The following is a 21,594-nucleotide window of genomic DNA, read 5'->3' as shown; positions in this document are numbered from 1 at the left end:
GCCTTGTAGGGTTATATGTGGCTCCAGCCCTCCCAGAGCTCACAGTCCTCTCTTCCTGGGCTGGAGGAGAGCTTCCGGCTGGAGCGGCTGTCCCCTCCAGGGCCCTGCCGGTCTGGTGGTCTAGACTGGCTAAGGGACCTGCCCTTCATTTGCTAGTTGGCAGCCTTCAGCCTCGGCACTGACCAAAGCCCTTGCTTTTCTCTTGGCAGGATCGACAAGACCATGCTGGCGAGCCTGAAGGTCAAGTAAGTAGCCACTTCCTGTTATGTAGCGATCAGAGATGATGGCAGGCCAGAGCTCCTGTGGGCCCCTCGTTTCCCCTGAGTTGTGGGGAACCAGAGTGGGGCTGTAGCATTTGTCAGATTCTCCGTCTCAGTGTTACGGGCTTTGGACTGGAGAGGTTGGACAGGGCTCTTGATTCCTGGGGTGTCTGGAGAAAAGCATGCTGGGATGGAAGCAGCAGGTGCCAGGTTGATGGTAATGCATACGGTGGTGTCTTTTAGGCCATAACTTGGACGTGAGAAAGATAATTTTATTTCCTATCCCCTTGATTATTATGTGAAGTCCCCGATCCATCAGTCTTTCTGACATTCCTACCTACCTGGAAAATTGTGCCACATAGTTCTAAAGCCTCATGAAACACCCCAGTGTGCATGTGGTCAGTTGGCCACTGAGTCATCTGTTACCAGACAAATGTCATCCTGCTGAGCCCAGCCCTGCGGCTCTCTGAGGCTTCAACACCAGATTCGGGGGCTGGGAGTTGTCTGCCGCGGTTTGCCATATGTCTGCCCGTCTGTCTGGGAAGCCCTGCGCAGACACACCTCTCTCCCAGAACCTCCACCTGCTCCTCCCTCACCGTCGTTGCTCCTTTTCCATGTGTATTTCTCCCCAGCCATTGTGTTTGCATCCTGATTCCCCTCCCCGCTTCAGACTTTGAAAAAGTCATTCCATCTTCTTCCCTCCCTGGGCAATGAGTACTGACCAACCACCTGCTCCAATTGAGTGAATTGAAAAGGAGGGAAATTCTAGGAGGAAAAAATAGCATTGGTCACTAGCCCAAAATATTATCCTGCCATATGTGAGTTCGCTGGTGCGTGAGAAATTCCTCCAATGAGTGTCCTCCCTCAGAGGCAGCTCCTCCCGCCTGTGACACCCCATCTCAGCTGAAAGGTTTTCCAGGCCAGCCTCCCTCTGCCGTGCCATCTAGTTGCTAGCACTGGCTGTGTATGCCCTGGGTACAGGTCCCCGGGCAAAGCACAGCCGGTCTTGAGCGTCGGCAGATAGGGGTGAGAATAAGAGGCTTCCCACTTTGGTCTGTTTTGCTCAGAACGGTGAGGGTAAGCAGTTAGCAGGGCCGGGATGAGTGGCAGACAGTCCCTGCCTTCTGAGAGCTTTCTGCCGTGGGAGTAGTCTTGGAAGACTGCCAGGAGGAGGCAGCTTCTCTAGCGGCTCTTAAAGATGGGGCGGGACAATAGGTGCACCCGGGCCTATGCCGGTTGGCGTGGGGTGTGCATCAGTGTGGCTCAGTGTTCAGGGCAAATTGTCACTCATGGGCAAGGCATTTAACTTCTCCAGACTTCAGTTTTTGCATCCTTTGTCTGAAGTCTAATTTTCCGAGAGCTTCTTATCTGCGTATTGAATGAGAATTAGGCACGAAGCAGGGTTACTAAGCGGGGGTGGAGTGGTGGGAATGTTTCTTTTGGTGTTGTTTTGGGATGTTTAGTTCAATTTCACAGGCATTTATTGAGAGGCTGTTTAACGGGTAAAGATGATGTGTGTAACCTGGAAGGAAACTAGTTTCAAGGTGTAGTGAAGGGCTGGGGGCACTGGCCAGTGTTGGGATTGAGTATCTGGGGGGCAGTTTGAGGGCTTTGGTCCTGGGGAGGTAGTGCTGAGATGGCTGTTTGGGATGGTGTGTAGCACTGTGTTCTTACTGGTACTTGGTTAATATTCTTCTGATTGCAAGAAAGAAAAACTCAGTGTAATATGGGTAAGCGAAAGAGAATACAGAAAAGATCCCAGGGTGTCTCAGGGAACCCAGGGGAGAAAGTGGAGCTAGAGTTCAGGAGGGGTTGAGCTGGAACTGGAGAGCCTCCCCAACAAGATTCCTGCTGGCTTCCTTGCAGTAACTGCTAAACTGATCCTAAAATTCATACAGAAATTTAAGGGTTGTCTTTTCTTTCTTTTTTTTAAAGATTATTTACTTATTTTGAGAGAGAGAAAAAGTCGGGGGGAAAGCGTACGAGCGGGGGAGGCGCAGAGAGAGAGAGAGAGAGAGAGGGAGGGAGAGAGAATCGCAAGAAAGCTCCGTGCTGTCAGCGCAGAGCCTGACGTGGGGCTTGATCCCAAGAAATGTGAGACCTTGACCTGAACTGAGATCAAGAGTCAGACGCTGAACTGGCTGAGCCACCCAGGCACCCCTAAACTTATGGGTAGTCTTGAAAAAGAAGAACAAATTTCGAGGACTATACTTCCTGATTTTGAAATTTACTACAAGGCTACAGTAATCAAGACCATTTGGTACTGGTGTAAGGATAGCTATATAGATCAATGAAACAGAATTCAGAGTCCAGAAATAAATCCCTCACTTTTTTTTTAAACCCCTCACTTTTGTGGTCAGTTGATTTTTCAACAAGTGTGCCAAGACAATTCAATAGAGAAAAATAGTCTTTCAACAAATGGTGCTGGTACAGCTATATCTACATCCAAAAGAATGAAATGGAACCCCTCTCTCACACCATATGTAAAAATTAACTTCAAATGGATCAAAGACCTAAATGTAAGAGCTAAACTTATAAAACTCTTAGAAGAAAACATAGGAGTAAATCTTTGTGACTTCGAATAAGGCAGTGGTTTCTTAGATATGACACCAAAAGCATAAGCAACAACAACAAATTGATAAATTGAACTTCATCCAAATCAAAAACTTCTGTGTTACAAAGGACACCATCAAGAAAGTGAAATGTCAATCCACAGAGTGGGAGAAAATATTTGCAAATCATATCTGATAAGGGACTTTTATCTAAAATACATAAAGAGCTCTCAACAATACAAAGACAACACAATTAGGAAATGTGCAAAGGATCTGAATAGACATTTCTCCAAAGAGGATACGTAAATGGACAATAAGCACGTGAAAAGATGTTCAGCATCATTAGCCATCAGGGAAATATACACGAAAGCCACAGTGAGATACTACCTCACACCCATTAGAATGACTATAATCAGAAAGAAGATAATGGCAGGTATTGGTGTGGATGGGGAGAAACTGGAACCCTTGTTCACTGCTGCCTGCTGGGAATGTAAAATGGTGCAGCTGCTTTGGAAAACAATCTGGCAGTTTCTCAAAAGGTTAAACACAGAGTTACCATATGACCAGCAATTCCTCTCTTAAGTACATACCGAAGAGAAAGGAAAATATATGTTGTTCATGTAGAAACTTGTAACACGAGTGTTCATAGCGGCATGATTAATAATAGCCCAAAGTGGAGACAACCCAAATGTTTATCAACAGATGGATGGGTAAACAAAACGTGACACATCGATACAATGGCATACCATTTGGCCATCAAAAGAAACCAAGTACTGACACATGTTACAACATAGATGAACTTTGGAAACATTATGCTAAGTGAAAGTCACAACCACGTATTGTGTGATTCCATTTATATGAGAAGTCTAGAGTAAGCAAATCCATAGAGACAGAAAATAGATTCGTGGTTTCCTAGGGCTGGGGAGGTTGTTAGGGGGAGTGAATGCTAAAGGATGCAGGTGTCTTTGTGGGGTGATGTAAATGTCCGAGGACCAGATAGTGGTGATGGTGGCACAACCTTGCGAATATACTAAAGCCATTGAATCGTGTACTTTAAAATGATGAATTGTATCATGTGTAAATTACATCTCAATAAAACTGTTGAAAAAGAGAGAGAATCTTACTGGCCCAGCTTGGGTCAGTTGTGTACCCCTGGTCCAATCAGTTTAGCTGGAGACATGAAGTTTTATGATAAAATATGGCTGCTGTGGTCACCTCTCTATGTGGGAGGGGTTAGTTCCCACGAAGAAAGGTGGATTGTGGGCTGGACAGACACCATACGAGCTTTAAGCTAGCCACCCCCGCAACCCTGGGGACTAAAAGGGAGTTCAGTCCTTGTTTTTTCATTTGTCTTCCTCCCCTCCATTGATAGTACCTAATGTGGAGATCTGCCTAGATGCCCAGGATATGGCTCTGCTCGCTGATATGTCCATTAGATTAACATTTTTAAAGTTTATTGATTTATTTTGAGAGCGAGAGCAAGCAGGGTAGGGGCATTGAGAGAGGGAGAGAGAGAGAATCCCAAGTAGAATCTGCACTGTCAGCACAGAGCCTGATGTGGGGCTCGAACTCAAAAGTGAGACCATGACCTGACCCGAAATCAAGAGTCAGACGCTTAACTGACTGAGCCACCCAGGCGCCCCGCTGGTATGTCCCTTGGGAAGCCAACTACATGGGCTACAGCTCTCCTAGGCACCAGGGTGCCACCCTCCTTCTGCCTCCGCTGGGCGAGACCTCTTTCTCTCTGCTAGTGTAGTCCGTTGACTTTGCTGAGCAGCAGACACCCCTGCGCTGTGTCCTGTGCTCCCAGTTGCTTTAGCTCTTTCTCTGGGGACCTAGCGCTCTCCACACAAAGACAGTCAGCCGCGTATCTCCTGGAGGTGTCCCTGAGCCACCCAGCTCTGAAGGTGGGGGTTCTGGCCTCGCCACTGCTGAGCACTTACGGTGTGCTAAGTTGAAATGGCACAGTTTCCCTGAGGTTTCACAACCGCCTCCTGAAGCAGCTGCTGTCGCTCTCGGCGTGGTACAGCTGAGAAGATGGAGGCAGGACACTTGGTTAAGGTCATCGGTGAAGAAATCACGGGGCTGGGGTTTGAATCCTGGTCTGTACTTCGTGGCTGGTTTCGTCCAGGCTGGAGCTGAGTCGTTCTCAGCACCTCCCTTGGCCACTCTTCTTTCTCACTCTTTTTACCCCCGCTCTGCTCGGGGGCCGTGCACCTAATCTGGGTGGCACAGAATATGCACCTCTGCCTTCACACCACATGCCCTTGCTGCAGGCCCAGGTCGAGTGGCATCTCTGGTGCCTGAATGATGAGGACCCTCACCGGCAAGGTGCAGGGGGCACGGAGCCACACGGGAACAGCGGAGAGGGAGGTGGTGGCCGTGCACACGGGAGGAGTTGGGAGGGCCAGGTTCTAGCCCCAGGCTAACAGATGGGCAAATGGTTAACTTCTCCAAGACTCAGCTTCCCCATCTGTAAGACGGGATGGTTGGGCTACTGTCTAACCTGCTCTCTTGTAGCTTTGACATTCTAGGAGTTTACCTTCATGACCTTTGTCCTTTTGTATTTCTCTGAGGACCTCGATGATGGGAGGTACTCGCTGTTGAAAAAGTGAATGCATATATGCATGAACGAATGTCTTTGAAAACAGGGGCTCTGCACACTTCGTCTCTGGCACCCTAGAATCTAACATCGTGTTTGGCACATAGCAGGTTCTCAATCTAGATTTGGTGAATGATTCAGTTATGGGTCATTATGGTTAGCCTATCATGTGCAGGTGGAGGGAAGGAGAGAAAGAGGCAGAATCAGCAGATGGGGCCGAGGCCAGCTTAGGATAAGGTTATAAGAATCCTTCAGTACCACCAAGATGTTCTAGAACCTTCTGGGGACTGACCCTTCGTCAACTGCAGTAGTTGAGCCATAGACTAGATTCCCCCAGAGGAGAGCCCAGGCTGGCAAATCTAGGATTTGCTCATGGAGGTCCTTGAAGCAGCATCCAGGAGGTGAGGAGCTGAGCTGGGAGCCTCAGATAACCTTCCTCCATTCCTTTTTGCTGCCCCTGCCCCCCCCCACAGACCCCTGTTTCTTTGCTAAAGAAAGAGATGGGCATGCACACATGTGTGGGTACGTGTGTGTGTGTGTGTGTGTGTGTGTGTGTGTGTGTGTGTGTTTCTGCTGCACAGGCTGGTAAGCCGTGCTCCAGCCATCTGAGATGACTGTCATACACAGTGACTGGCCATAATGGGACTGGGTGAGCATAGGGATGATTCAGTGCAGCCTGTCTCCACTGCTGGGGGCACATTAGCAAGCACACTCCTGATGGTGGGGAAATCTAGAACCCATTGCCTTGTAGGAAACAGAGTCCAACTTTCTTTTTTTATACAATTTTTTATGTTTATTTATTTTTGAGAGAGAGAGAGAGAGAGAGAGAGAGAGAGAGAGAGAGGTGGGGGGGGGGAGGGAGCAGGGAAGGGGCAGAGTGAGAGGGAGACACAGGATCCAAAGCAGGCTCCAGGCTCTGAGCTGTCAGCACAGAGCCCGACGCGGGGCTCGAACCCACAGACTGTGAAATCATGACTGATGCTTAACTGACTGAGCCACCCAGGTGCCCCCCAAATCCTCCTTTCTAACTGATGGTCCCAGTTCTTGGTCACTAGAAATGGCTTCTCTGAATAGAGAGAAAGCATGTGATGAAGCCTGGAGGTGACTGTGTCCTCTTGTTTCTTCCTCAAGAGAGGGAGGGCGAGGGCCTGGAGGAGCATCTTCCCAGCAGCCCGGCCAAGAGCAGCATTTCAGCTGTCCTGTGGTTTGGCCAGAAGATACCACACGGCCATCCCTACTCTAGGTTCAGATTTCACCAGCTAAGAATTCAACATTTTATTAGAAGCAGGGTGACCACACAGGCAGGAGCAGACGCAGCGTATCTTCTCTTGGCCCCTAGGGTCCTTGATGGCAGCTGCTGGAGCCATGGCTCATGCAGGATGGGGGCTGTAAACTCAGGGCTTCGATCTCCAGTCAGTGAGAATTACACACAAAATCTAGATGGTTACCTTTACAGACATCTGCTTCTCCTGGTTCTTGTGGTAGTGTTGGCAAGGCCACATGCTCATGTTGGGGAGAGAGCAGAGTCAGGGCCCAGGTGTCAGTGCATCAAGTCTCTGCCTCCAGCTTTCCAGCCTTCCTTCCAGAAAGCCTATGGCTCCACAGTCCACCCTTGATTCCAATTTCGTGGCTTTTTTCATGCATTGGCCGAAGGCCATGATCACCAGTTAATTTCCCCATTTTCCACCAGGACTTTGCTTACAGTGGATTACAAGAATCCTTCAGGTACCACTAAGATGTTCTAGAACCTTCTGGGGCTGCCCCCTTAGTCACTTCCTCTTACACACCCAGGGAATGTGCTGAGAGTATGCTGGGTTGTTAAGGGCAGGGGAGCTTGCTGTTCTGGGGGTTTGAATGCTGCATCAGTTCAGCTCATAATTACTGGGCACCCCCGTTCCAAGCCTGGTGCCAGGCCCTGGGGTTGGTGGGAAAACAGAGATGAAAAAGACATGGTCTCTGCTCGTGAAAGCTTACAGCCCTGGAGGCAGGCAGATGTATAGTCAGACAACTGCAGGGGAGTGTGAGGAGGGCTGGCAGAGATGTCCTCTGAGAAGATGGAAGGGGTTTCCTGCAGACTTGGTGATGCCTGAGCCGTATCCGAGGGTGAGTAAGGTCAGTCCACAGAAGAGAGAGGCAGCAACAGTGCACAGACAGTGAGGTGAGAAACGCAGCGGGTGGGAGGGATCTGGGGGCGGTTACTACCACCAGATGGAATACTGGTGTGGGAGTATGGGGGCAGGCTGGGCAGCCTCTGGCAGTATGGGACAGCTGTGTGGAGGGCTGAGCTGGCTTCTCTGGGTGACCGGAGCCACTGCAGGGTTTTAAGGGGAGTAGGACCCAGATTTGAGTCAGAGGGTCCTCTGGCTGTCCTCTGCTGACTCACTGGAGAGGTTGGAGGCTGGGGCGGGGACAGTGGGGTTGGAGAGAGTGGACAGATTGGAGAGTTATCGAAGAGGTGGTCTTCCCAGCCTGGATTGGTTTCGATGTGGGAGGTGAGAGCAAGGGAGGGGTCAAGGTGAAGACTTTCAAGTTTCTGGGTGAGCCCTTGGGTGAATGTTGGCCCCATTTATGGAGATGGGGGAGTAAGGCTCTGAATACATGATCCCTACTCTCCCCTCCCCCCTCTCCCCTCTCCATGTGGCCAGTTTAGATCCTGACCCTCATACCTACACTCCCCCCCGCCCCCGACCATAGAGGGGACAGAGGAGAGGAGCAACATGTGAAGGGTTGCAAGAGATGGTCTGTGGCCAGGAAACAGGCCAGGAAGTGCCCTCTCCCTGACCTTGCAGGCAGGCCTGGCAGTGACCTGGGCTGTGACCCCCAACCCTGCTCAGCTCCTAGGGTGCCTTTGGCAGGCGAGCTCCAGGTAAGCACCGGCTGGCGCCACTGCCCTTGTAATCAGCAGCTGGCTGGACCACGCATGCAGGGCACCCACTTCCCGACACCCTGTGGCCCTGAGCCTGAGCACAGTGTAGGCGTGTGTGGGTGTGTGTAGACGTGTGTGTGCGCTTGCCTGTGCAGGTGGACATGAGCTTTGAGGGCCCATGTGGGTGACTGTGTGGTGCCTTTTTTGGCTTTAGCGAGTTCCTATGGTAACCACGAACATGTCTCTTTTGGGATCTGGAGTCTCAGGGCGTGAGTGGCTACAGGGAGAAGCAAGGCGGGCGGGTGTTCAGCTGGCAATTGGGCTGTGGCCTGATTTCATTGCCAGACACTGAGGATGCACCTGGAGGTGCCATTTGCCAGGCAGCAAGGTCTGCAAACTCCAGGGATTTGTGTGTTCCTGGCCCTCATCCCGGCTGGTCCCCGCCATGCCTAGGAAGCCCTGGTGAGTCCCTGTTCTGGATTCTTGGTGGACAAGCAGCTTCCTGGGTCTTGACCAGGTCCGGTGGGTGTCTCCTGTTGGGCAAACAGGGAGCTAGCTGGAAGCTCTGGCCAGTGGGCACTGGGCATCGGGCCCTTCTGAGATGGGTATGAGACTATGGGCAGGAGGGGTTTTGCTTATTCCTGGGGCCCTGTGCGGGTGTTTGCCAAGTGGCTGGGGAGCTGAGTGGTCCTTACTGATCCCATGGGACAGGGCTAAGTGTGTTACTGTGGGGGACCAGGGCAGGGAAACGGGAGAGTGGAATGCAGATGGGCAGCCTGGGGCCCACCAGCCTGGGCCCAGCTCTTCTTGGGGGAGCCTCCTCACCCCATTCAGCTCCCTGAAAGGGTCCTTCAGTCCTCAGGTCCCTGGCCATGTACTTGAGCTTCTTCACAGGTCTCCCCAGACTTAGAGGCCTGCTGGCCTGACTCGATGAGAAGACTCAGAATCCCATGGGGAGGAGGCCCTAGGGCTTTGCTTGGCTCACCAAGGGCTGGATTTGGCCAGGGCTGGGGAAGAATTGCTCTTATGGGCTTTGAAGAGAGGCTCTGACTCCCCACATTGTCCTTCCCATGTGCTTCCTGTCCATACATTGTGGACCCTGGGGTGTGTCAGGACCCCCGCTGCCCTCAGAGAGGCTCCTGCTGGACAGGGTGCCTGGGAATGTGGGGGGTGCTTGCTTCTATTTCCTTCCTTCTGCTGTCCCCTGTGGTGCTGGGAGCAGGGAGTGGGGATGGGAGTGTGGGGAGAGGATGTAGAGGGCCCTCTCCAGGAGCTAGCTGTTCCCTCTCCTCTGAGGGGGCCCTGGTGAGGCTCTGCTGGGATGGGGGCTGTGCAGCAGGGGTTGCTAGGTCTGGCTGTGTGGTTGTGGGGTTGCTGAAGGGCAAGGGGAGCAAGGAAGTGGACGTTCTGTGCTTTTTCCAGACCATCTAGGCCCTTCTTTTCTGGAATGGAGAGTCCAGAGCCTGATCCCCAACAGCTTGCCCTGGGAGCATTGGGAGGTGTGGGAGCCTTTAAGGGAGATCTCCAGATCTCTGGAGCCCTTGAATCTCAGAACTTGAAATAAAAAAGTCAAATGAGCCACTACATAAATTCATTGTGCCCCTGAAACTAGTCACTGAACCTGAGCTTGGTTACCTCCAGCAACAGGGAGCTCATTACTTTGTAAGGATGCCTATTCTATTACAATACAGTTCTGATTGTTCAAAGATGACCATTCTTTTCATCTGGAATCTCTGTAGCTGCCATTCCTCGGTTTCTCATCCCTCCCCAAAACAAGGCTAATCCCTTGTTTTCCTGACATTCCTTTAGATTTTGGAAGGTGGTTCTTGTTCCCAGTGTTCTTTTCCCCCCCGGCTGGTCATCCCTGGCCCCTTCAGCTGTAGTTGGGATTTCTCACTGCCTGGGGTAATCTGTGTTGGAAAGAATCAGGTTTTCTCTAGGCTTCATCTCAAAGCCTGGTCAGAAGGGTTGACCTGGGCAGCCTGCAGGAGCCCAGTGGACATGAGGGTGGGCAACTAGAGGTCATGGGCATCAGCCTCCTTGTTTACAGATCAGTATGTCAGGTCCCAAGTGGGGATGTTCCTAGCTTGAGGTGGGGGGTGGGGGACCAGGACAGAGCTGTCTGGCTCTGTGCAGCACCTGGCTCCTTTCCTCCTCCCCTAGCAGCCCCTCCATCATCACCGCTTTCTGGCTTAGCACGTTGTCTTGTCTCTTCTTTCTGAAGATAGGCCTGATGGCTGCAGGGATCTGGCAGGGCCGAAGACAACCACAGGAAGGGGTCTGGGGGCACATATCAGCGTCTGTGGGGATGCTTGCCTGTCTCGCCAGATCTTCCACTGTCCAAGAGAAGCTGGAAATCTGGAATTTTAGGAAAAGTCTTGAGAGCTAACTCAAGCCATGTGTGGCCTGCCCTGTAGGCCAGGTTCAGCGCAGAGGGTCACCAGTGGGCCACTTGTGATCTGGGGCTGTCATCCCTCTCGGGTTCCAGCTCCCTGTGTCCCCATGGCTGACTCCCTAGTCCCTGTCCCAGGTCACCCCCTCCCAGGTGCTCTCATCTCCGCCTTCAGCCGCTGACTGATCACTTCCTGCTCTGTCCCCAGACCACACTCACTCTCAATTAACCTTTTCTGTCTTCCAATCCAGTTCTTTCTCTGTCACCAGGTTGTGAAGTCCCTGAGTCACGAGGCCCTCTCCCGCCCTCCTCCTGGTTCAGGCCCATTATCTCCTGTCCAGACAGTGACAAAGGCTCTCTAATTAACCTCCTCCTCAGGCCTCTGCCAGCTCTGACTAATCCATCATGCCAAAGTCGTCTCTAGCTCTGCCCTCTGTGTGCCCGTGGCAGGCTTTGTTAGTGCTGACTGCACATAGTCTAGTTCCTGGGAGCCTGGTGTGGGGACCATCCCCGCCCCAAGCTGGTGGGGGCTGGGCGGTTTTTGGTTGTGTTGACTTTCCAGTGTCCTCTCTTTCTGGCATTAGCATCCACTAACGGTCTCTGGTCCATAGCAGATAATTTGATCCTCCTCTCCCTCAAGGCAGTGGTTCCCAGATGTTTTGCACTTTGCTATCACCTGGGAGGCTTTAAAAGATTCTCATGCCCAGGTCACACCCAGTTCCAGAGTTGGAAATCAGAACGTCTGGGGTGGGTGGGTCCCATCATCAGTATTTTTTTTTTTTTAAAGATTTCCAGGTGATTCTTTTTTTTTTCATTCTTTTTTTTTAGTGTTTATTTATTTTTGAGAGAGAGAAAGAGAGAGACAGTGTGAGCAGGGGAGGGGCAGAGAGAGAGGGAGACACAGAATCTGAAGCAGGCTCTGGGCTCTGAGCTGTCAGCACCGAGCCTGATGCGGGGCTGGAACTCACGAACTGTGAGATCATGACCTGAGCCAAAGTCGGACGCTCAACCGACTGAGCCACCTAGGTGCCCTGATTTCCAGGTAATTCTAATGTGCAATAGTTTCTGGGAACCCCAGTCCCAAGGGATGAGCAGTGTGCTGATTGTCAATGGTTCAGGTCAGGTTGGATGTTAAAATGGGCTCCAGGTGGGTGGGTCACTCTAGGTTAAGGTTTCTGTTGACATTTGGGGCTGGATAAATCTTTGTTTCGGGGGCTGTCCTGTGCGTTGTAGATGTTGAGCAGCGTCTCTGGCCTTTGCTTACGAGACACTAGCAACCTGCCCCCTAGGAGAGACAGTCAAAAATGTGTCCGGGCATTGCTGAGTTTTCAGAGGGGAGGGAGTAGAAGCTTCCCCTCCCCAAAGAGGACCACTGCTCCAGGCCGAGCTGGGCTCACTTCACAGCATTGCAAGGTGTGCACGGAGGAAAAGGCTGCCAACCAGTGAACCCCGTCTTAGTGGTTATTCCGTGTGCTTCAGAGTCAGGCAGCCTATGTTTTAAATCCGGACTCCACCATCTGGATGAACTTGGGCAAGTTATTTAACTTCTCTGTGTCTCAGCACATTTCTAGGGTTTGGTGGGTTCCTCCCCCCCCCCCCACCCTTTTCTTACAACCGTGCCTCCTCTTGATCTTCAGCTCCAAGCCAGACGGTGTGACTTGCTGTTTTCTGGCACTTTTTCGCCTTGATGCCTTTACTTCTTTGCTTATGTTGTTCCCTTAGCAGGAAATGCCTTTACTTCTTCCTGCTCTGCGGTGGTCCAGTGGTTTCTGCCCGCGTCCCTCTCCCCTTGAAATCTGAGGCTGTGGGAGCCTCTGGGGTGCCCAGCCCAGCTCCGTCACAGTTTGTTGTTTAGGTGAGGTGGTTGACCCCTCCCTGCCTCGGGCTGGGCTGTGAACCAGCAGGGTACCACAGTGTCATCTTCCGTCCCACGCCCTCCTCATTCTTCGAGGGTGGAGTGGGCGGAAATCCGTGCCTGGCAGGCCGCAAAGCCACATTACTGACTTCTGGAGCCCTGCCCTGAGGGGTGTGTGTGTGTGCGCGCGCGCGCGCGCATGCAACGGCAGCCATTGCCACTTTCCTGGTTGCTTTGCTGCCGGTAGACACATCTGGAATTGAGGGTCTCTGGGCTACAGGCTTTTACAGGTGCGTTTCTGGGCCCAGAAAGAGGACTTGAAGGGACCTCACCCTGCCATGCCCTGTCCAGACCCTCTTGCCAGCTCAGCCTAGGCTGGATCAGGGGTGCCCACCCCTGGCTGCTGTGCAGACCCACCCTGGGGAATCTGCTCCTTAGGCCTGAGTGGGGCCTGGGAGACCTGGGCCTCATCAGGGCCAGAGGTGCTCCTTCTGGTGCAGCTGTGTTTGTGGCTCTTTGGGAACCAGTGACATTTAAAGCTCTTCTCCCCGTAATCTAGATTCAGTGGTTAGGTTCATGTGCTCTGGGTGACCTTGGGCAAGCCATACAACCTCTCTGTGCCTCATTTATGTGGGGATCACAAATGTGGGTCCTATTGTGTGGTTCCAAGGAGATGATCCAGGCACCCTGGAGCACCCTGCCCGGTACATAGCGGTGGTACATGTTACCTGCCACAGTATTTCCGATATTAGTAATATAGTCCTGGGCTGTGTGGACACAGGTGCCCGTGTGATATGCCCGCGTGCGTGCAGGCATACCACAGGGGCAAACTGGACCCATATGCACCCAGACCCAGGCCTGCTGCTGACAGGTATGGACAAGTGGTATCACTGCAGGCACATGGATGGACACACCTTCAGTAGGAAACCCACCAGGAGCGCAGACGTGTGTGTGTGTGTGTGTGTGTGTGTGTGTGTGTGTGTGTATGAGGCCCGGATGGTCGGGCTTTTGTTTTATTCATACTCTGACATTATTCCTGGAGTTAGCAGCACCTGGGCTGAGCTCTGGGAGCCCAAGGGGCCCTGTTTCCGTAGCAACCATGATGCAGTAAAAGTAGGAGGGGGGAGGGAAGAGATGGAAGGCCCTGAGCCAGTGGGAGGGGTGTCCTGCCTGCAAGGGCCTTGCCTTCCACACCCTCTGCCATCCGGAGGTTCTGGTTTGTTGGTTTGATTTTTTTTAAAGTTTATTTCTTCATTCTGAGAGAGAGAACGTGTGCGCATGCACCAGAGAGGGGCAGAGAGAGAGACTGAGAGAGTCCCAAGCAGGTTCCATGCTCTCAATGCAGAGCCTGATGCAGAGCTTGATCTCATGAACCGTGAGATCATGACCTGAGACGAAATCAAGAGTCGGATGCTTAACTGACTGAGACAATTCAGGCGTCCCGTGCTTGTTTGATTTTTTACAATAATGACATGGCCACCTCAGAGTACTGATGACCTGAACCTGACAGCTGTTAACATTTTGTTGCATTTTCACCAAACCTTATTAGACGTTGTGGTAAAATAGGGGTGCCTGCAAGGCTCAGTCTGTTGAGTGGCTGACTCTTGATTTCGGCTCAGGTCATGATCTGGCGGTTCGTGGGATTGAGCCCCGCCTCGGGCTCTGCGCTGACAGTGTGGAGCCTGCTTGGGATTCTCTTCTCTCTCTCTCTCTCTTCCCCTCCTCCCACTTGTGTTTCTCTCTCTCAAAATAAATAAATAAACCTTTAAAAAACTGTGGTAAAATATACATAATATGAGATTTATTATTGTAACCATTTTAAGGATAGCACTAAGTGGCATTGAGTATATTATAAATGTACAACCCCACCACTCACCATTTCTAGAACTTTTTCATTATACCAAAACTGAAACTCTGCACCCATCGAACACTATAACTCTCACTCCTCTCAGCCCTCCTCCAGCCCATGGCAACCACAGCACTCTACTTTCTGACTTTATGAATGGTCATCTCTGAGAGTGGCCCTAGGTGAGTGTATCATGTACAGCATTGGCCCTTTTGTGTAGGCTTCTTTCGCTTGTGAATGTCTTCAAGATTCATCCATGTTGTAGCGTGTCAGAATTTCCTTCCTCTTTAAGATTGAAGACTATTGTATGTATATTTTTGTTTAGCCACATTTTGTTTATCCATTCATCTATGGATGAACACGTGGACCTTTGGCCGATACGCTGCCATGAACAGGAGTCTCCAAATACCTGTTTGAGTCTCTGCTTTCAGTTCTTTCGGGTATATACCCGGAAGGTGAATTGTTGGATTCATATGGTAATTCTATTTTAAACTTTTTGAGCTTTGTTTTTTCTTTTTAAAGAAAAGAAATGACATCATAAAGTCAAATTCCTGTAATCATTCCTTCTTGGCCCCATGCCTTGTCCCCCCCATCCATAGAGGCGAAGTACTACCAGGAACGTGGTGTGTTTTTTTTCTCAGTCAGTGTTTTTAGCACCGTCACATCCATGGATAGGCATCTAGAGACATTTATATACTTTTTCCTGTGTATTAAGAATCCACATGCATGATGTCCTTTCAAGCTTACGTGAATGTATCCTGGCCATGTTCTGGCCTCGGGCTGCTGGGGTACAGGTCTTGGCTCTGCCACTTACCAGCTTGTGAGACTCCAGGCAGGTGACTTAATTTCTCTGTGCCTAGTTTAGTCGTCTTAAAATGGGAATAATAGTAAAACCGAAAACCTCGCGGATTCCGTAAGCTTACGTACGCAAGGGCTTAGAACGGCGTCGTTGTTACAACTACAGTTCTGCATTTATGCCTCACTGCCATGTGGCATTTTTTGGGTACAAACATGTCATATCTTTTGTTTCCCCTTTATTGTCCTGTTGGTGGGCTCTTGGTGGGTCATTTCCATTTTCTTATATTGGAGGACAGTACTGTAATGACTGTCCCCTCGTGTGACCCTCTGTGCATTTCTGTGAGGCTGGGTGTGTGTGTGTGTGGGGTTACCAGGAGGCAGGGCTGTTGGGTTTGCAGCTCTTCCAGAGGTAGTCATACTGCCCTCAAGAGAGGTTTTATGTTCATGTCTTCTGCCCATTAAGCGGATATTATTTGTTTTTTTGGGTGTTGGGTTGTATAAATTATTTTTTGTATGTTTTTAATTTTATTTTTATTTTTTTATTTTAAGTAGGCTGCATGCCCAATGTGGGGCTTGAACTCATGACTCCGAGATTAAGAGTCGTGTACTCTACCGACTGAGCCAGCTAGTTACCCCTATCTATAAGTTCTTTCTATATTCTGGATTCTGACCCTTTATTGGAAATATCATTTGCAAATATCTTCTCCCATTCAGTAGGTTGCCTTTTAGTTTTGTTGTTGTTTCCTTCACTGTGCAGAAGCCTTTTATTTTGATATAAACACTGTAGGTTAACTATACTAGAATTAAAGTAAAAAGAAAGACAGGTTTTATGATTTTACTTATGTGTGGAATCTACAAAACAAGGCAAACAAATAAAAAGCAGAAGAACAGACCATAAATACAGAGAACAAACTGGTCAGAGGGGTGGAGAGTGGGAGGTATGGGCTTGCAGTTACGGAATGAGTAAGTCAGGGATAAAAGGTACAGCATAAGGAATATAATCAGTTAGTAGTGTTGTGTGGTTTCAGATGGCAGCTGCACTTGTGAGCATATAGCATAATGTATACACTCGATCAATCACTATTGTACAGCTGAAGGTAATGTAACATTGTATTCCCTCCCTCCCCTTGCCCTTCCCCCTTCCTTCCCTTCCCTTCCCTTCCCTTCCCTTCCCTTCCCTTCCCTTCCTTCCCTTCCCTTCCCTCCCTCCTCCTCTTCCTCCCCTCCCCTCCCCTCCCCTCCCCTCCCCTCCCCTCCCTCCCCTCCCTTCCCCTCCCCTCCCCTCCCCTCCCCTCCCCTCCCTCCCCTCCCCTTCCCTCTCCTCCCCTCCCCCCTCCCCTTCCTCTCCTCCCCTCCCCTCCCCTCCCCTTCCCTCTCCTCCCCTCCCCTCCCCTCCCCTTCCCTTCCCTTCCCAAGGAGGTTTTACCATTAACGCTCCTGTCAGGGGTATATGTGGATTCAATCCCCAAGTCCTCATTGATATTTAACTTTTGCATTTATTTGATTGACAGAGTACATTTTATTTTATTCTCTATTACATCAGCACTACCATAACTCTGAGTAAGTGAACAAAAGCCCCCATGGCCTCCTTGGGTCTTCTTTTCTCTGCATAGTGTAACAAGCATTTCCCCATATCAGTACAGTCTTTTTTTCCTTAAAAATTTTTTTAATGTTTTATTATTTTTGAGACAGAGACAGAGCATGAACAGGGAGGGGCGGAGAGAGAGGGAGACAGAATCTGAAACAGGCTCCAGGCTCTGAGCTGTCAGCACAGAGCCCGAGCGGGGCTCGAACTCAGGGACCCTGTGAGATTATGACCTGAGCTGAAGTCGGTATGTCAACCGACTGACTGCCAACCCAGGCATCCTTTTTTAAAAATAGCTTTTTCTTGATTATAAAAATAGTACTGTAATCACTTCTCGGCCTTTTGGCTAAGATCAAGTGTAAAAATAGTACTGTAGAAGTACTGTAGAAGATTTATAAATGCATACAAATATTGGGATGGGAAAATAAAAACCCATGCCCTGCCACCTGAAATGGTATTAGTTTGATGTTTTCTTTTTAGTCTTTTGTGCTTTTTAGCTTCCTTTTAAAAGTTATTATGTAATTACATTTTTGACACGATAAATACTCTTTAAAAACATGGTTTAAAATATTGCATAACAATCCTATTATGATTGTTCATAATTTATTTAATCATTGCTTTATATTTTAGATATTAAGGTTGTCTTATACATTTTTAACTATTAATAAATAATGCTGCAAAAACATCCTTGAATATAAATCTTTGTGTCTTTGATTACTTTTGGACTACCACTAAAGGTAACATATTTTCACAGATTGTTTCAAATTTTATTTTTTTGGGAAAATATTTCTTAATGACTCTTGCCTGTTTTTCTGTTGGGATATTCATATATTTCCTGCTGACTCATTAGATCTCTTTGGTAAGTAAAGTTGTGAACGCTTTGTCATTCATATTTTTATTTCCAAATAATCTTCTCAGTTTACCCTTTGCCCTTAAATTTATTCTGTTTTTTAGTACGAAAGTTTAAAATTTTAAGATAGTAAAATCTGTCAAACTTTTCATTTGTGACTTCTTTGTTACTTTTATGCTTAGAAAGACCTTCTCCATCCAGAAAGTTGATGGTGCCATTTATTTATTTATTTATTTATTTATTTATTTATTTATTTATTTCCTTTTCACATTAACTCTTTTCTTTTCACATTAATTCTTTAATCCATTTGGAATTTAGTTGGGATAAGATGAGAGATTAAATTATAATTTTATTTTCCCAAATAATCGGATATGTCATACCAGCTCTAGACTTCAATTTTTCACTTTCATTACTAAATTCTTATGTATCCAAAGTTATCTTTCTGGGTTTCTGTGTGATTCCTATGGCCTGTCTGTTGAATCTTATACTAGTTCAGAGGTGAAAAAGAGCGAGGTTTGCTCAAGTGAACGAGTGAGGCTGGAGCATTGGAAGAGGAATCAGGTCGAAAGGGTGGAGGGGCTGGGTGGTCAGGCTTCAGAGTGTGCATTCAATTAGTTTAGCTACAGGGAGATAGTTGGAGGCTTTAAGTGGAGGCCTGGAGCTTATAGGAAGGTCACTGTGACCGCCTGGGGAGACCCTGAGGGACTCCTTTGGAGCTGATGGACGCGAACCCACAATGGGTCAAGAGAAAGATGAAGGCGGGGGCACCCGGGTGGCTCTGTCGGTTAAGCGTCTGACTTCAGCTCAGGTCATGATCTCACGGTTCTTGAGTTCAAGCCCCGCGTCGGGCTCTGTGCTGACAGCTCGGAGCCTGGAGGCTGCTTTGGATTCTGTGTCTCCCTCCCCCTCTGCTCCTCCCCTACTCACACTCTGCCTCTCTCTCAAAAATAAATAAACATTAAAAAATAAAAACAAGAAAGATGAAGGCAGCTTCAGGTGTGTTCTCGAAATGGATGGCTAGCTGCAAGGTGCTACAGGGTGGGATCTGCAAGATGTGGAGGCTGGCTGGACTTGGTTGGAAGGAAAGGGGGGAGCCATGGCGCATGTCCTGGCGTGGCATCTGGATGACCCAGATAATTGTTCTATTAGTCAGGGATTGGTTTTTTTTTTTCAGTTTATAAAAACTTACATGATGATGGCTTAATATAAAGCTATATAGAATGAATAATAATTTAGCAAACATTGTGTGCTTATTCTGTGCAGCTGCACTGTAGGAGATGCTTTATATGCATTATCTTGATCTTTACCCAGTCCTTAGGAGATTTGTACTCTGATTCCTATTTCACAGGTGAGGAAAATTAGCCTCAGAGAGGCTGTCACTTGCCTAAGGTCACACAACTGGCAATCTGAGAACAGAACCAGGTTTATGTGTCTCTAAGTCCAAGCTTCTCTTTGCTCTTTGGAGGCTCTTCAGTCACGTGGGGCCCTAACTCTTCCAGGATTGGGATGTGCAGCATATTAGAAGCATGGCGCACCGGCAACCCCGGGGACCCACTAGCAAGCCCAGGGGCCTGGTTCCTCTTGTCTTTCAGTAGCAGGTGTCCTTGCTTCCTTCTGCCTTCTTTGAGTGCCTCATGTATTTATATGCCCTAGGAGAGGAGATCCGATTGGTCGGTTGGTCATCATCTGATTGGTTAGGACTCTTTGGACATGGCAGAGTCAAACCAGCCTTTGTGAAAAGGACTGCCTTGGTTCTTGTGGCTGGGAGGCCAGGGAGTTGGTCTGTCTGGTTTGGGCATAGCTGGATACAGGGCCTAGACAGTTCTTCAGACTAGTGTTGTCCTGTGTGTGGCAGTTTCAAATTAAATAATTAAGAGGCGCCTGGGGGCCAGTCGGTTGAGCGTCCGACCTTGGCTCAGGTCATAATCTCAAGGTTTGTGGTTCGGGCCCCACGTGGGGCTCTGTGCTGACAGCTCAGAGCCTGGAGCCTGCTTCGGGTTCTGTGTCTCCCTCTCTTGCTCTGCCTCTCCCCCATCCATGGTCTGTCTCTGTCTCTCAAGAATAAAAAAGTTAAAAAAATAAAAAAATAATTAAAATAAGTACAATTAAAAATTCAGTTCCGTATTTGCACTAGCCACATTTCCAGTGCTCAATAAGCACATGTGGCTATTGGCTGCTGTACTGGATAGCACAGGTACGGAACATTTCCATCGTTACAGAAAGTTCTGTTAGACAGCTCTGGTTGAGACAGAAGGCTAGACTTCCCTTGGAGGTTTTCCAACGGTTGAACAAGCCCAGAGGTTGTATAGCCTGTGACTTGTCACCTGCTGCAGTTATGTTCCTGGACTCCCAGGCCAGGTGTCTGAGCTTCACAAATCCAGTGCCACTAGGTGGCGCCAAGGAGGTGGCCAGGAGCAGTTTTCTTTGGCAGGAGGGAGTTGGCACATAGCTCCTGTCTCCTTGGGCCCGGGGACAGGAGCAGAGAGAAGCAGTTGATGTCCAGTTCATTAAGCCCACCGCAATAAGTCATGGGCTCCTGCATTCACACTCAGACACGCACACACAGGTACATGCATTTAGACAGGACCTCGCATGGAGTCATACACAGTCCCATCCCACTCCCGGAAACACAATCCCTGAAAAGCACAGCATGTTTGATGCCACATTTCATTATACCAGCAATAAAAATAGCTACCGGTTCCAGAGCACTGGCTTCCTTCCTCATTTCGTCCTCACAACCGTCCCGTGAAGTGGTTCTTCCCGTTCTTTCCTTTTTAAAATGGAAGAAGCCAAGGCTCAGGGTGGTAAAGTGACCTGCCCCAGTCATATAGGTGGCACAGGATGGAGCGGGATTCAACCAGGGTTGTCTGCCTCCGTAGGCTTTGTCATCCTCTTCTCTTGATCATGCTTAGTTCTGAGCGCAGGCCCGAAGGCAGACCCAGTGTCATGCTCAGACACAGGTTCGGGCATGGAAGGACGGAACTGTGCTCTGCACTCACACAGACACACATCGATGCTGCTGGTCCCACCAAGGGCACATGGAGTAATGGAGGGAGTTCATACTGGGAGGGAATGATGGTTGCTGCCTTCCAGGAGTATCAGGCACAGGTTCTAGAGTGTGCAGTAGACAGGGGTGGTTGTGCCTGGTTCCAGAGTATTTGGATGTTGTGGGGATGGAGGATGGGGGTAGGGCTGGCGTCCTGATACCTGGCCCCTGGCACTTTCTCTGTTCACGCCTGAACCCGGACTTCGAGGTACTGTTGTGGAAGCCGCATCAGCCAGGGGCTTGGATGTACTTCCTCTTTCCCTTCTGACCAAGTTGATTTCTGGGCTTATGGGTATAAGAGGGCTCTGTCTGTTCTAAGACAGCTCTGCCTTTCGCGTTTTGGTCTCCTGCTCTGGGAGAGTTCCTTGGAGTGAACTGGGACCCGGGCTTTGTCAGAGACGACAGCAGGTCCTGCCTCTCGAATGATGTGGGTTCAGGAATTTGTAAGTGTCTGAGAAAGAAAAGCTGTTGGGATGCTAATCCAGTCAAAAACCCGTGTTTGCCTTCATCTTTTTCTTGATGCTTCACAGTCTGCTCTTAGTCAACTGCAAGTCCTGAGCAGGTGCTATTGTACCTGCTGTGGTGGGTCTTGAGCATAGAGGATAATGTGGGCTGGCTGTGCACTACACGCTTCCCCTTGGGTTAGCTGTCCAGAACTCACAGCTCACATACCCATTGAGTCAAGGTCAGAAGAGGCAGCCATGTCCCTGAGTGGCTGTGTAATAAATAAGGCAGTTGGAAAGAGTACAAAACAATACTAGAACAATTATTGATTAGACAGAGTGGGGAAACCACACAATTGAAATGGGAAACAGTGCATTGCAAATTCTGTATACAGTGCAGACGTAAGGAGGGTCAGCTACGGAAGAGGAAGAGGAGGTAGGTGTAGATGCCTGTGGCGATTCTGAAAGGTACACCTGGAAGCTTTGAGGCATGCCTCTG

The 21,594-nt window shown here is 49.4% G+C and overlaps 1 protein-coding gene across 3 annotated transcripts in view; it reads left to right on the top strand.

Moving 5' to 3' along the window:
• The window catches only part of RAP1GAP2 (RAP1 GTPase activating protein 2), a 206,915-nt gene that overhangs the window by 19,494 nt on the left and 165,827 nt on the right, over window positions 1-21,594 (top strand). For 2 of the 3 annotated variants that reach the window (XM_030295234.1, XM_030295231.1), the window contains exon 2: window positions 210-245. In XM_030295234.1, coding sequence (XP_030151094.1) covers window positions 223-245 — 23 coding nt within the window. In that variant the 5' untranslated portion in view covers window positions 210-222. Of the gene's footprint in view, window positions 1-209; window positions 246-8,632; window positions 8,743-21,594 lie in introns of those variants that run through there. The other variant, XM_030295235.1, reaches the window with a different exon arrangement.

The sequence above is a fragment of the Lynx canadensis genome, chromosome E1 (genome assembly GCF_007474595.2).
Source record: "Lynx canadensis isolate LIC74 chromosome E1, mLynCan4.pri.v2, whole genome shotgun sequence".
NCBI classification, from domain to species: Eukaryota; Metazoa; Chordata; class Mammalia; order Carnivora; family Felidae; genus Lynx; species Lynx canadensis.
The sequence above is the reverse complement of the archived record's forward strand: the minus strand, read 5'-3'. Positions and strand labels throughout refer to the sequence as shown.